Below are 15603 nucleotides of genomic sequence, written 5' to 3'. Positions count from 1 at the left end.
GGGGGAAACCATCCCAGAAATCTCACACATGCAGGAATTGGAAAAGCAGCAGTACTTTTTAAAGTGGCCCGCATATTTGATAGCCTGAAGACGTGGCGCTCGCTCTCTTAAAGATGTACGGTCCTGTAAACTCTATGTAGGGTCACTGTGAGTCGGAATTGATTTGATGGCAGTTGGTTGGGGGGTTTCTCGCCACCTATTCTATCAAGAATGTCTTTCTCAGAAAATCAAGCTAAGCCCAGGGGAGGGGAGCATCAACATTTTAGAGGAGACATTGAAAGTTCTGTTGGCGAGTCTGGTGGGTGATTGGGGAGAAGCGTGGGAAACTGGCGACATGCCCTGCTACCAGCACTCAGGGCTCCAGGGCTTGGCACCCCAACCCCAGCGTGAGGCACACCGCTGCAGTGCACAGATTCCAGGGAAAATGTTTCTCCGTGCCACATCTATACATGCTAATACAACGATGTCTCCTGCAGGTGCCTGGCTCCTCCTGTACCGTAAAGGATCGTCTCTCTAAGCATTCTTACCTTAACCAGCAGTTTGCACCTCTTCTCTTCTACATGCCTGCTACTCCCTTTGAAGTATCCCCTTGAGGGCTTAGCGTATTCAAGATCAGTTCATTGCCCGTTTGTTTGATGTGTATGTATAACAAGAGGCTTGCGTGCCTCAAGACCTGCGGTTCTCAACCTGTGAGTCGAGACCCCTTTGGGGGTCAAACGATCCTTTCACAGGGGTCGCCTGATTCATCACAGTAGCAAAATGACAGTGATGGAGTAGCAACGAAACTAATTTTGTGGTTGGGGGTCACCACCCCCTGAGGAGCTGTCTGACCGGGTTTCGGCCTGGGGAAGGTGGAGGACGCTGCTCAAGTGCCTTGAATCCCCACTGTTGAATCAACGCAGACTCTCCGTCCTCTTCTCCACTCCTGAGAGTGCCGCCGAGTCCCCTGCACCTCCTTCTGTCTGTTTTGTCTCCTTTCATTGCTCACATCACTCTGCAGGACCATTTGACTGTGGGGTTGGACCCCACAGAGAAGTAACCTCACATCAGAAAGAGATGCTAAACACTGATTGCAGGGGACCTAGGGGGACAATGGGCAAGATTTTATGTTCCTGGGTAGACACGACGAATGAATACTTTTCTACTCAACCCTTGGTGAACCACACCGTGGACTAAGCACCATGATGACCTTGGATGCTGACCTTGCAGGCAGCGTGGCATAACTCAGGGGCTACACCAGAAGGACTTCACATAGAGGCCGGGCTGAAGGAACTGAGCCCTGCCTCAAAGTTGCCTGTACCATTGGACTGAGGACTGGGATACTCAGATGGGAGAAGAAACAGAGAGTGGACGCCCCAGGACAGTGGAAGTGGCGGTCATTGGACCTTGGAGTGGAGGAACCCCAGGCTTGGTGGGTGTCCAATTGAAAAGGGGCCCAGAATCACCCTATATTTAGTACCTCGATGCCCCCTCACAGTGACACAATGGGTTTTTGATCTGTTGGGCCTGGTCTGCACTTGAAATAATTGATCCGGGAAGTGTCCCCTGGCACCAACCTCATACTTGAGGGTAAACAGAACTCAATCGATAGGCGCTCCAACTATGTAGGGCATTCACTCAGGGCTTGCAGCGCATGGTGGAATTGAACTTGCATCGACTCCTCCTGGCAGTGTCCAGAGTGCAGTGTCATTGAACAAATTGATGAGGTTATCAGTGTAATCACCTTATACCCCAGGGGGAGGATTGACCATGTTTTACTTTTTATTCCTACGGAGTTTCTTTTCCTGCCGTTAGTTTGTTTGGTTTTGTGTTGTCTGCTGGTTGGTTTGTTGCTGCTTTTGGTTTTATGGGGTTTTGATTTTGTCACACTCTAACAGCCAAAGTAACCTGAGTCGTGCATATCCCACGGACAAGCAGATGGATTCTGGGCTCCCACTGAACTCTAGTCCAGTGGTTTTCAATCTGGGGGTCTCGAATGACCCCCGAGACACCGCTCCTCTATCCCTCTCCAGGCGAGTCTGCCCACATTGCAGTCAGGCCCACCTACGAGTACCCGGTGTGAAGACTGGTACCCATGCTGCACCGTGCTTCAAGACAAAAAGGGGTCATGACCCACAGGTTGAGAACCTGCTCTCCACCCACCCTGACTTTGTTCTAGGTGCCAGGGGCTCTTGCTCGGTCCTGGCTCTTTGAAGGAGGTCTGTTCTTCCCTGCTCAGGGTGGTATTTTTATCTTTCTATTGCGATTGTTTTGTTCTGACCCCTGCATTTTGTTTCTGTTGAGAAGCAGAGAGGTGTGGCTGCATAGAGGTCATAACTGATGCAAGGATCGATAGGGGATGCAGGGTGGGTAGGGGGAGCTGAGGGGAACTCAGGGAGTAAACAGTGAGGGGGAGGGCACACGAGAGCTGAATGCGATTACACAGCTCATTTTAAAGGCAATTTAGTCATGAGAGGAAAAAAAGAGAAAATGTTCTGAAATTGATAGTGGTGATGATTGTACAATTCTTCTTGACGTGCTTGAATGGTTGAATTGTATGATGTGGATTACGTGCCAATAAAACTGAAAAAAATAAACAAGGACTATGCAATGAAGCCGGAGATAGAACAGAAGCACTAAATATGTTATGAGGCCTATTAACTGAGATGTACCAGGACACCATGACCCTCAACCTCTAACCCAGCGGTTCCCAACCTGTGGGTCGAGACCGCTTTGGGGGGGCGAATGACCCTTTCACAGAGGTCGCCCAATTCATAACAGTAGCAAAATTATAGTTATGAAGTAGCAACGAAAATAATGTTATGGTTGGGGGGTCACCACCCCATGAGGAACAGTATGACAGGGTCGCGGTGGCATCAGGAAGGTGAACCGCTGCTCTGACCAAGGAACCAAATCCCATGAGGCATTTGGTCGTGCAGCTGGCAGCCTCAGCAGTTTCTTTTTATGTCACTGTTGTAAATATGTTGCACTTTTGCCAATTCAATTTCTTACGGGTTTATAAGCTATTGACAGCAATTACAACCCAACCCTTAGCCAATATAATTTTTCCCATCAAGGTTAACCCCCCTCTCTGCTCTCCCCTCCCCACGCCATACAGCCACTATTAAACTTTGCTCTGTATACATTTACCTTTTCTCCTCTTTTTATGTAAGTGAGGTCATACAATATTTGTTCTTTTTTAAAAATTATTTTATTGGGGGCTCGTACAATTCTTATCACAGTCCATACATACATCCATTGTGTCAAGCACGTATGTACATTTGTTGCCCTCATCATTCTCAAAACATTTGCCTTCTACTTTAGCCCTTAATATCAGTTGCTCATATTCATTTTTTAATAATCTACTAAGTTTTGCTCAGCATGATGTCTTTAAGCATGGATCAAGACTTTGTTTAGAAATGGGCAGGGATTACCATCAAGCTGTTTTTAAACTTACATTTCTTTCATCAGATGATTTGAGCACGATTTGTCCGAGTTGTAACAACAACAGTTAAAATAAGTGATTCCTGTTTGGGGTGCTAGTTAAAGAATAACGAGGCTCAAGGGTAGTCTTGATTCGCAGGAAGAAGTCGGATCATTGCTCCACGGGCGGTCACTGGTCGTTGTAGCATGGGGCACGAAGACACAGGATTTCCCCCCCCACCCCCACCCCCAGCAGCACCCGGCAAGAGGACTACCTGTTTACTGACTAATACCCCTACAACCACCTTGAACATTCTTCATGTTCCTTTCCCAGACCTGCCCTTTATTTTGCTTCTGGGATTTTTAATAATCATTTTATTGGGGGCTCATACAGCTCTTATCACAATCCATACATCCATTGCATCAAGCACATTTGTATATGTGTTGCCATCATCATTCTCAAAACATTTTCTTTTCTGCTTGAGCCCTTGGTATTAGCTCATTTCCCCCTTCCCCCTCCTCCCTCATGAACCCTTGATAATTTATCTTTTTCATGTTTTACACTGACTGATGTCTCCCTTCACCCACTTTTTTGTTGCCTGTCCCCCTGGGAAGGGGTTATATCATTGCGATCAATTCCCGCTTTCTCCCCGTCCCCTCCTGATAGCGCTACTCTCATTATTGGTCCTGAGGGGTTTATCTGTCCTGGATTCTCTGTGTTTCCAGCTCTTATCTGTACCAGTGTACATGCTCTGGTCTATCTAGCTGGATTTGTAAAGTAGAATTGGGGTCATGATAGTGGGGGAGGCATGTTTTTAATTAGATAAAAACCCTCTCCTTTCTTCATTTGGGCAGACAGGGACAGGAAGCCTTCCTTCGTCTCCTTGGGTTATCAATCTGGCAATGCAACTCTCTCCTCACCCAAAGCCTGAGTTAGAGCATTTTGGCTTAGCTTCGGCAGAGACCCAGTTTTTCCGGTTCCCTTATCCCCTACTGGTTTAATCTTCCATTGTTTGAACGCAGCACCTTTCCTTCACCCACCGATGGGCAACTGGGTTGTGTCCACCTTCTGGTTCTTTGAGCAGTGCTGCAGTGAGCGAGGGTGAGCAGTCTCTCTTCTGACTCTCCACTTTCAAGTACTGGGGGCATATGCCTCAGAGTGGAGGGGGTTCCTGTTTCGCATACTGTTTTGCACCATGGCTGTAGCATTTTGTCTTTCTACCAGAAATGGCTAAGGGTTCTAATTTCCTCATATCCTCCCCAACAGTTGTTATCTTCCGTTTGTTTAATCCTAGCTACTCAAGTGGGAATGAAATTTTATCTCATTGAAGTTTTCGTTTGCACCTCTGATAAGCACCTGCGATGTGTGTGGAACCCACCGACCATGCTGTGGGAGAAAGACGAGGCTGTTTGCTCCCGTCATGGGTTAGAGCAGCAGACCCCCTACACAGGGTTCCTAAGTTAGAATCAACTTGATGGCAGTGGGTGGGGTGGGCAATGACGCTGCACACGATTTCATGCATGTCCTGAAGGTCCTCTTTGGTGAAACGTAATAGTCAAGCCATTTGCCCCTTTTATGACTGAGTTGTCTTTAAGTTGAAGTTCCATTTATTTATATAATTTTGGGTTACTAGATTTTTGTCAACTATACGAGGGTCTTCAAAAAGTTCCATCAAGCATATTATGAAAAAACTCTGCAGGAATGAAATGAAAAATGTTTGTACCAAAAGAACTTGTACTAACTTTCCATGTCTGACCAGAATCGAGTCTGAGCCATTAAGGAGGCCATGGCATCAGTTGGTAAAGAGCCCACCTGATGAGGGGCACACATTCTGCTAAACGTGAAGCAAGTACAAGCTTCCCATGTATGGGGAAGCTGGAGGGGGAGGCAGCGCAATAATGTGCAAGAAGTTTCTGGGGGCAATGTCCGGAACAAATCCACAGTTTTCAGGGGAATGACTTTTCTTAAGAAGGGATGATGTTGAAGTTGAAGCCCGCGGTGGCAGACCATTCACATCAATTTGTGAAGGAAAAAAAAAAGTATCTTGTTTGTGCTTCATTGAAGACAACCGACAAGGCCAGGAGAAACGATAGAACCACTGTCACAGACGCCACACATGGTGGCACTTACATGAATTCTCACCGAACAATTGAAGTCGAGGGAACATTCCACTCCCGACCTGCCCAAACTTTTACACCCAGATGAGCTGGCAGGTAAAAGCAGAGCTTTCCATGGAGACTCTGACCAAGGGAATCAAGATCATAAATATCTCCTTGAAGAATTATAACACGAATAATGAGTGGCTTAGCAGTATGATCCTGCAGACAAAACACAATGACAACAATGGCTACCAAGAGGTAGGAGTGGCCCAGTCCCAGCAAAAGCAGACTGGTCAAGAACAAGGGGATTGATGGCAATGGGGAGTTTGGACGCTCACGCCACTTTGCTTGCTGATTTTCCGGAGGACCAAAGGAGGACACCATCTGTTGGCGCTCCTCTGTCTCCGCTCCTCTGTCTCCCGCAGTGTGGTTGGTGGGTTCAAAGTGACCTGTGGTGCGCAGTGAGCTGTGGGTTCAAACTGTAGCTCATCACGCTCTCAGGGCTCCTTACAACCAGAAAATGTGCTTGCTCCTCCCTCGCCCTTCTCTTCCAACGGTTGCAGCCATGTGGGGCCTTTTGCTTTTCTGTAAGGGAGCGCTGCTGGTGCAGGGGCGCCACACTGTAAGGTCGGCCGCCAGCAGTCCCAAACCACCAGCCATTCTGCAGGAGAAAGATGAGGCTTTCTGCGAGCAGTCTCAAGATGATGTCCAAGGAGCACCCACAGGACACTCTGCAGAGAGGACCACAGAACGGGGTACATGATATGTGAATTTTACATCAGTAAAACTTTTTGTTTCTTAAAGAAAGATGAGGCTTTCTGCTCCTGTAAAGATTTGGTCTCAAGCCCTGTAATGGTTGCTGTGAGTCGTATCAGCTCAGTGGTGGTGGCTTTCTTGGGTTTACCTCTTCTTTTTTGTAAACATAAATTTTATTGAGGGCTCGTACAACTCTTACCACAATCCATACATCCATTGTGTCAAGCACACTTGTACCTTTGTTGCCCATCATCATTCTCAAAACATTTGCTTTCTACTTGAGCCCTTGATATCAGCTCATTTCCCCCCTCTCTCCCCGCACCCCCTCCCTCATGAACCCTTGACAATTTATAAATTATTATTTTGTCATATCTTACACTGTCCGATGTCTCCCTTCACCCACTTTTCTGTTGTCCGTCCCCCAGGGAGGAGGTTTTATGTAGATCTTTATAATCGGCTCCCCCTTTCTACCTTACCTTCCCTCCACCCTCCCGGTATCACCACTCTCACCACTGGTCCTGAGGGATCATCTGTCCTGGATTCCCTGTTTCCAGTTCCTATCTGTACCAGTGTACATTCTCTGCTTTAGCCAGATTTGTAAGGTAGAATTGGGATCATGATAGTGGGAGAGAGGAAGCATTTAAGAACTAGAGGAAAGTTGTATGTTTCATTGTTGCTACCCTGCACCCTGACTGGCTCGTCTCCTCCCTGAGACCCTCCTATAAGGGGATGTCCAATTGCCTATAGATGGGCATTGGATCTCCACTCTGCACTCCCCCTCATTCACAATGATATTATTTTTTTTGTTCTTTGATGCCCGATATCTGATCCCTTCGACACCTTGTGGTCACACAAGCTGGTGTACTACTTCCATGTGGGCTTTGTTGCTTCTGAGCTAGATGGCCGCTTGTTTACCTGAAAGCCTTTAAGACCCCAGATGCTAGATCTTTTGATAGCCGGGCACAATCAGCTTGCTTCACCACATTTGCTTATGTACACATTTGTCTTCAGGGATAGTGTCAGGAAAGTGTGCATCATAGAATGCCAATTTAATAGAACAATGTATTCTTGCATTAAGCACTTGAGTGAACGTCCAATGTCCATCTCTGCTGCCTTAATACTAAACCTATAAATATATGCATGTAGATCTATTTCCCCACCATCCTATAGAAATATATTTACATGTGTACATGCTTGTATTTAGATCTCTATAAATGCCCTTTGCCTCGTAGTTCTTTCTTCTATTTCCTTTTACTTTCCTCTTGTCCCACTAGCATGCTCAGCCTTCACTTGGGTTACATTGCTGAATCCCTACCAGGCCTCTCACACCCTCCTTGCCACTAATTTTGGATCACTTGTTGCTCCCTTGTCCCTGGGTTGGTCAACACCACCTCCTTTATCCCTGCCTCCCCCTCTCCCATGTCCCCCTGGAACCATCAGTCCCGTTGTTTTCTCCTCTAGACTGTTCATCCAGCCTATCTTATCTAGAGAGATCTGCAGAGATAATAATATGCACCAAAAAACAAGGCACAGCAAGACAAAGCGACAAGAGAACACAACGATGGCAACAACAAAGAAAACCAACAACCAAGAAAATTAAAACAAACAAAAACAACCTGTAAATATACCAAGGTCTGATTTTTGACCTCTAAGCATGTCCTCCAGTCAAGTCGGATGGGGTGCCACGCTCTGACCCCAAAGTCTATCCTTTGCACTCCCTGCTCTGCTCCCCCGGTAGCTCTGCCGCCACACCCTTGGTTTGCCTTTTCATACAAAGTCGAGAATTTGTTTTTGTGTCTGCAGTGAAACTTGGAATTCTGACTGGGCCGGCCTTCCAGGCCATGAATGTGGTTCATCTTTCCAGGTATTTGCTCTCTCTCAGCATTGTTTTGATGTTTTCATTGTGTAAGTCTTCTACGTCCCTAGTTGGATTCATTTCTGGGTATGTTATGCTTAGGTGCTACTGTAAATGCAATTGTTTTTCCAATTTCCCTTTCAGATCCCTCGTGGACAGGTGAATACACAGAAACCCCACGGATTTGTGTGATCTTGCGCCTTTTCTAAATGCCTCCATCGGCTCTAGACCCTCTGGGATCCTTCCTCTGTACAGGATCGTATCCTCCACAAAAAGAAATCATTTTACTTAGCTGGAAAACTTGTTCTTTTTTTGCTTGCTCCACGAAATCTGAGAACGGGCGAAGGGGAGTCCATCTCAGCCCCGGCTTCAAGGGGCAAGCTCCGAGGCCCGCAGCACACTGCCGGCTGTCTGCGCTCACACGCCTTTGCTCATGTTGGAGAACTTCCATTCTAGTCCAATCTTCTTTAGGGTTTTACTCAAGAAAGGGTCTGAAGTTACCAAAGGCCTTTTCTGCATCCAGAGTGACCCCTTTGTTCTGCTAGATTGTCCATTGGTTTTCTGTCAGACCATCCCTGCATTCCTAGAATAAATCCCACTTGGTCCTGGTGTGGTTTTTTTGACCAAATTGCTGGGAGTCCATGCACTCGCATTTTGTCGAGGACTTCCACATCACTACTCTCTAGAGATAATGGCCTGTCGTTTACTTTCCCTGGTCTGCCTGGCTTCATAAAATGTATCAGTGAGTACTCCTTCTGTATCTCTTGGAAACATGTCTATGGTGTTGGAATCAAGACTTGTCTAAAGGGTTTGGTGGAATCCCCCAGTGAAGTCTTCCGGCTCACTGAGAGTGTTTTGATCACTAACTAGATCTACTTGTTATGGGTCCTTGAGACTTGATTTCCTCCTGAGTGAATTAGAACCTCCAACCTTTAGGGTATAGGAGTTGAGATGGGTTGAGATAGCCAAGTACACATGCTACCTAAGAGCTTTAAAACTCATTGTGGGCAACTACCTAAGCTGTCTGAAACTCTTGACTTTGGGGCCCCTACCAGTCTCCAATACACACCTCCCAACTGAACATGGGTGCCTATCTGGTTCCTGAAACCCAACACCTCCATGAAGCCAAGCCTAAGCCAGCGGTAGCCTTCTTATGAGGGGAGGCCAAACCCTTTCTCCTTTCCCCCATCTCAGTTCCTACGTCCGTTCATGGCACACGTGCCCACATCAAGCCTTAGCTGCTGTCGGGTGGATCTCAACCCGCGACTTTGTCTGCTGCAAGGCAGAACTCTGTTCCATAAAGTTTTTCAAAGCCGTGACCCTTTGCAAGCAGGTTGGCATGTCTTTCATTCAAGGCACTGCCAGGTGGGTCCCGCTTGCTGGGTCATGGTAACCAGTCAAACACTTAACCATGTGAGCCACCTGATGCTGGCATCCAACTTGGAAGTCTGCCCCGTCAGCGCTACCCTGAGTTTGTCCATTAATGCCAACCACCCCCCTCCCAGCCAGCATCACCATTACCAGCTCGGCCTGACCCATCACCATGCACACCCGGATGACTGCAATAGCCTCTGATCAAGTTGTACTTCACACAACACAAACTCGTCGTAGTTTACGGAAGCAATAAGAGTATGTCCCTTCTCTGCACAAGACAGAAGGCGGCCTCACGCTAGAGCTTAGCCCGTCCTTGTCCCCTCACGCAGCCGTACTCCGCCACCCTTGGTCCACTGGCTCTGAGCTGAGAGCTGGCCTTCCACGGGGCTGCGTGGGCCACGGTTTCAGTTTGCGGACAGAGTGCATCTGGGACAGCCCCGGCCCTCAGAGACATCTGATAAACACAGTGCGTTCACATGAAGTGATCCGTTTTACTAGGGATTCAGTGAGATGGTACACTACACTACCACCACGCAATCCCTCATAAATACATTTCTGTAGGGGGAATTGTAGGGTCAAAGAGCATTACCTTTTGGCTATCTTTTAAATCCTTCAGGACAAAAACCCTTTTTAACAGGCTAGCTACGTAGGAGTTTTCCCATCAGGTATCTGCCAGACATTCCAACCACACTGTTATTTTAACTTAGATTTGATTACGAATGGTACAGGCTTGAAGCGGCCTGTAAAGTTCATGTCCAACCGGAGCCTGAGCAGGGAACCTCATTTGGAAATAGGATCTTTGTGAAAGTCATGCATCATGATGAGGGGATGCTGGGTTAGGGTGGGCCTGAAATCCAATGATGGGTGTCCTTATCTCACACACACACACACACACACACACACACACACACACACACACACACAGAAGACAGATGGAGGCAATGTGCCCACCAGTCAAGGGACACCAAACAAGATCAATTCCACCCCCACCTATGGAGTTTGGATTATCACACCCAAGCTTCTAGACCGGAAGATAGTCAACTTCTGTTGTTTTTACAACAGTCTGTTTGGTATAAACGTTATCTTTTACAGCAGCCCGATAAACACACTACTTTTGTGTTTTCGTAAAGTTGCGATCCAGGGCAACATTCACCATTGTTGTTCTTGTTGGAAATGATGCCAGCTCCCCTCAAACATGCCTGGCTCCGACTTCAGGTCCCTAGGAAATGGACCCATTAGAATGTGCTGCTCAGAGCCCCAGCTGGAGCCTCTCCTGTCCACACCACCAGGACCCAAGCTACTGTCTCCAGCCTAGCCTTCCCCTCCTGCAGTCACATCTTCTCTCACCTCCTAGTCCTCCTCTGCACCCAGCACCCCGAGGGACCTTCCTAAGTCACATCTTTCCTCACAGTCGCTAAGACCCATGTGCAGCGTCCCTGGTTAAGCTCACACCTGTACTGACCCTTGTCAGGCACAGTGGACAGTCCCCCTCTGGGTCACCGTGGCAGACCTTCCCTGCCATTGCCTCACCTGCCTTCCCTCTCCTCCGAGACTGAGAAAACACACAATGGGGGCTGCACCTGCTGTGGGGCTAAGTATGGAGAAGAGTGTGTGGGTCCCCAAGGAGAGGGGGGAAAGACCACAGTGGCCTGCAACAGTGTAAGGGACACGAATAGGGACAAAGAAGAGAATCAGGGCTTCCGGTGATGTGACAAAAATCAAAGCCCAGCTGTCAGGCCCAACCTGCTGGCTGCAGGGAAGATGAGCCTGGGATCTGAAAGCAGAACACCGAGCAGAAAGCGTTTTTTAAAAAAAAGAACAGCCAACTTTTAATTGCAACTGACCAAATTCTGTCTAGACATGTCTCCAAGCGACCAAGACAACTGAACAGAAGAAACATGATGCAAATTCTTCTACGGAAGAAACCAAGAGCTTTCACCAACCCCCATGCTTCTGAGGATCAGGCCAAGAACCGCCCACTCCCGAGGCGGGTTCTGTTTTCTGTACAAGTTTCTCATCCCAAGACCAGCGTTGGGATGGGCCAAGGACTGCCCTCTCCTCCCATTCTGGGAACTCTTAGAAAGCCATTGGTGAGGTGAGACCTCCCCCCTGACCCCTTATCCTGTCCTAAGGGAAATGGAGAGGTCCCAAGCGGCCATCCAGAAAGTCAGGAGAGTAGAGGGAGGCAGCCCCAGGGCCCTCGGCCAAACTTTGTCCTGTCTGCTCAGTCGGGTGTGCCCAAGGTAGACATTAAACGGTGCGCCAGAGAGAAAATCTCCGCAGTGCAAGTCACACAGCGCAAGTCCCCACGCAAGCACGGCCCTCAGAAGACGCGCTCGAACTCCGTCTGGTTGGTGGTGGCTGGGTTGCGGCTCTGGTTGGTGGTCTGCTGGGTGATCTGGCTGCCCTTCCGGCGTGGCGGCGCCAGGTACTCGAACATGGACGTCAGGTGCGTGGACAGCATGCTCTTCAGGTCTGAGGGCATGGGGTCGGACCAGAAGAAGTCGTGGTTGAGAGCGTCGTCACTGTCGATGCGCTGCGTGGGGTCCAGCACCAGCAGCTTGTCGATGAGGTCCAGCGCGTAAGGGTCGCGCACGTAGGCCTTCAGCCTGTCTTTCACCTTTCGCTTCTGGCCCTTGGGCAGGTCCACCTTCTCAAACAGCTCGTACTTGTCCACACTGGGCCACACCTTGGGAAGAAGGAACAGTCCAATGAGATGGCCTTAGTTCAGTTTAGTGGCTGTGTGACTTGTCTGTTACTCAGAGGTTTCCAAGCACCTACCTACTCCAATGCCCCTCAGACAGGCCTGGAGGGAACACTCACCTTACCCAGGTCAAAGGGGGGTTTTCAGCTAGTACCAAGAACTCAGTGTCTGGTACCAGAGTCTACATAAACCACCTCCAGTTCACATTGTCCAACCCTGACAGGCCTGCCTGTGTTTGGTGGAAACAGCAGCTCTTAGATGAGTGATTCAAATGGCTTGCCCACGACCCCAGAGTTAACAAGCTCCAGGGTCAGGTCTTGAACACAGGCCACGTGGCTCTTGCCCTCTTACTGCCTGCTTCTTCAGGGGAGCTTTAGGCTACATACCTCGGGGGTGATGGAGCCACAGAGCTGGCTGATGAGGGCAAGCTGGTGCTGCTCAGTGTTGCCCTGCATGATAGGGCTGCGGGTCCACATCTCTGCCATGATGCACCCAGCACCCCACAGATCGATGGGGGGGCCGTAGTCTCGCTCCCCTGAGAACACACCGGCAGGGCCCCGAGTCAGAGGGCCCCTGAGATTCACTGCCCTGGCGTCAATGGCTCAGGAAGCCTTAGCAGGGGAGGCTGGGGTGGGGAAGGTGCCTGGTTCCCGGCCCACCCCTGCCCGCTTGGGAGTACTCACCAAGCAACAGCTCCGGGGGCCTGTACCAGAGCGTCACCACACGGTTGGTATAGCGGTTGGGCTGGCTATTTTTGGCCAAACTGAAGGCCCGGGCCAGCCCAAAGTCAGCCAGCTTCAGGACCCCGTCACGGGTGATGAGCACGTTGGCTGCCTTCATGTCCCTGTGCAGGATCTACAGGCAGGGCAGGAGTGAGGGCTCAGCCAGGCTCCTTTTGATCCCTTGGCCACACCCAGCCTGCAGTGGGCACCGAGGTCAGCCCAAGGTTTGTCTCTGGCCCCTACCTTGTTCCTGTGGATGTAGTACAGGCCATTGAGCAGCATCTGCATGACCTTCTTGATCTCCGACAGTGTGAACTTGACCAAGACATTACTCAGCAGCCCAGCAAGGTCATGCTCGCAGAAGTCAAACACCAGGTATATACTGCCCTTGCAGCGGTTATAGGGGGACGCTGAGGCGGGAAGACCGGGGAGGAAAGATAATGAAAAATCCCCCACATAACCCACTTTCCCACCATCCGCTCCAAACCCCTCTAATCCACGCGCCGCCCATGCCCTCCACAGTATCCACTTCCTGTTCTCTCACTGGTAAGATATGTCCTGAATGTTTCCTCCGGCCACAATGAGAGGGGCCGGGAAAGCCATCACCCTGTGTGTGTCTACCTCGTGCCCTCACGTGGATTCCCACTCACAGCGACCCTGGAGGACGAGTAAAGGACTCTGTGTTACTTAGGTTTCTAATCCTTCAAAGGCGCAGAAAACATCACCTTCCCCCCAAGGAACGATCGTGCGGTTAGCAGCCCCAACAATCGGCTGCCAGCCATTTAAGTCTCACCGGTTCCAACTTCGCCATGCACCTGTTTTCTCGGCATCTGAAATGGGAGACAAAGTCCCCAAAGACTTACCTTTGGTTCGGCAGATCTCAATCAAGTTGACCACATTCTCATGTTTCAGAAGCTGGAGAATCTTGATTTCCCGTAAGGCGGTGATGGGAAACTGTGGGGTGCGAGACCGAGAGGGGGTCAAAAGTGGGTGTGAGGGCCGCAGACCAAGGGATCCAGACTATGGCACATAGACTGGAAAAGAGTAAGGACAAGCAAAACCAACTTGAGGCCAATGCCACCAGGTGGATTCCGATTGCTAGGGACCCCTAGGGGACAGAGCGGAACTGTTCCCTAGGGTTTCCAAGACTGTACATCCGATGACAGCAAGACAGCCTCATCTTTCTCCCAGCCCAGGGAGCAGCTGGGCACATGAACTGCAGCCCACAGCCTAAGCCACTCCGCCACCTTCAGACAAAGCTGCCTCAGGTCCCTCAAGCTGCATAAGGTCCCCAATAGAGGAACTGTCATTGTAGCCTGTACACCTCAAACAGTTGGGTCCAGACAATGACTGACGAGCTTTACTCATCACAAAGTCATTATTATTATCACACACTGCAGGTTCCGCTTTCCATCAACCTTCAAATCGATGCGCTACATTTGTTAACTTGCTGTGTGGCAACAAAGACAACGTTTACGTGTCCTTGCTAAGAAATAGCTGTCCAGGGAGCTGGAGTAGAGCTATAAACTGGGCTAGGGGGAGGGCCTGTTTCTCTTCAATACAATCTCTTGACCCTTATTCACTTTCTAAAGCCCTGGGCGTGCATCTATTTACTTATTTTTACGTGACACAAGATCACGTGCTAAACCATGCCATTTTAAAGGACTGCTACAACTGTGACCCAAAGTACATCCCGTGCAATCATGAGCTTCCCTTCCATATTTAAAATAAAACCATGTGAGTTAAAAGACTTTGGATCAATTCAGACTCATTCTCACTCTAATACCCTGGAAGGTGGAGATTCTTAGGGGACCACCAAGAAACGTGTAGCCTCGTGGAGTGAGACTCCCAGGAAAAGCACTGGGTGCCCAGCGCAGCTGCTGGGCCTGCCCCTTGACCCATACTTACCCCCTCTTTCTCGTTTTCCATCAGCACCTTCTTCAGAGCCACCTTCTTGCCCGTCTTGCGGTGCTTAGCCTTAAATACTTCCCTGGGGACCGAGAGGGGGACCCGTGAGGGCGCATTAGGCCGTTTCTGCCAGGCTCGCCCCTCCCCCACCACGGGAGGCGGAGCAGGAAAGCAGACACTCCCGGGAGGGGCTCTGCCGGGTACCGGGATACTCGGCCACTCCGCCACCCTGGGTCTTCCGTCCCACTCCAGGGGCCTCTGCTTCCTTCTCTCTCGGTTCCTCCTCTGCACCCAGGAGTCTCACTGTCCTCCTCAGCTTCCCTGCAATCGCTCCCCATCCCCACCACAGGCCTCAGGCTCCTCCCCGCCAGCCAGCTCCTGCAGGCCCGGGCGGGATGCAACGCGGCCTTGCGAGACTAGGGGACAAGCCTGCGGCCCGGCAGCTTCCCTGCGCCTTGGGGCCGGCTCCGGACGCTCCGACGTCGGCTTTGGAGGCTGCAGGCCCAGAGACTCCAGCCCCTCGGGGCCCAGTCTTACCCAAAGGTGCCTTGGCCGATCTTGGCGAGCTTCTCATATTTGGTCACCTCATCACAAAAGGGACATTCCACTGAGTCGTACTGCTTTGCCATGGCCGCCTCCAGCGCGCCTCCGCCTCCGCCACCGCCGGCCGCCGCTGCTCCTGCTCCGGGTCCCGCTGCCGTGCTCCAAGCTCCTCCGCGGCCGCGCCACTTCCGCCTCCAAGGCCACTTCCGGCCCCGAGGCGCCGATCCCGCCTCTTCCGC

General features: G+C 50.2%; 1 protein-coding gene and 1 long non-coding RNA gene across 2 annotated transcripts; one reads left to right on the top strand and one right to left on the bottom strand.

Moving 5' to 3' along the window:
* Positions 1 to 7965: 7965 nt before the first annotated feature.
* LOC123521516 lies at positions 7966 to 8741 on the top strand. Its single transcript, XR_006679943.1, has 2 exons — positions 7966 to 8122; positions 8258 to 8741. It is a non-coding gene; the product is annotated as an uncharacterized LOC123521516 (long non-coding RNA).
* A 2554-nt stretch (positions 8742 to 11295) lies between these two features.
* CDK9 (cyclin dependent kinase 9) lies at positions 11296 to 15597 on the bottom strand. Its single transcript, XM_004713293.3, has 7 exons — positions 15359 to 15597; positions 14822 to 14903; positions 13777 to 13867; positions 13157 to 13323; positions 12875 to 13046; positions 12578 to 12726; positions 11296 to 12176 (listed from the first exon to the last, which is right to left on the bottom strand). The coding sequence occupies exons 1-7, from the start codon at positions 15448 to 15450 to the stop codon at positions 11811 to 11813; spliced, it is 1119 nt and encodes a 372-aa protein (XP_004713350.1). The 5' UTR covers positions 15451 to 15597; the 3' UTR covers positions 11296 to 11810.
* Positions 15598 to 15603: the final 6 nt, after the last annotated feature.

Source organism: Echinops telfairi, unplaced genomic scaffold (genome assembly GCF_000313985.2).
Source record: "Echinops telfairi isolate 266 unplaced genomic scaffold, ASM31398v2 ScPeMD7_22;HRSCAF=79, whole genome shotgun sequence".
NCBI lineage: Eukaryota > Metazoa > Chordata > Mammalia > Afrosoricida > Tenrecidae > Echinops > Echinops telfairi.
Note: the sequence above shows the minus strand (reverse complement) of the source record. Positions and strands in the feature narration are given on the sequence as shown.

What these genes read in the sequence shown, in the direction of transcription:
- CDK9 (XM_004713293.3), bottom strand. Translation starts at nt 15,450, where the DNA reads ATGGCAAAGCAGTACGACTCAGTGGAATGTCCCTTTTGTGATGAGGTG. An exon ending in TGGAAAACGAGAAAGAGGGG is followed by an intron (nt 13,868 to 14,821) that starts GTAAGTATGGGT and finishes CGCACCCCACAG; the next exon opens with TTTCCCATCACCGCCTTACG. An exon ending in GTGGCTCCATCACCCCCGAG is followed by an intron (nt 12,177 to 12,577) that starts GTATGTAGCCTA and finishes CTTCTTCCCAAG; the next exon opens with GTGTGGCCCAGTGTGGACAA.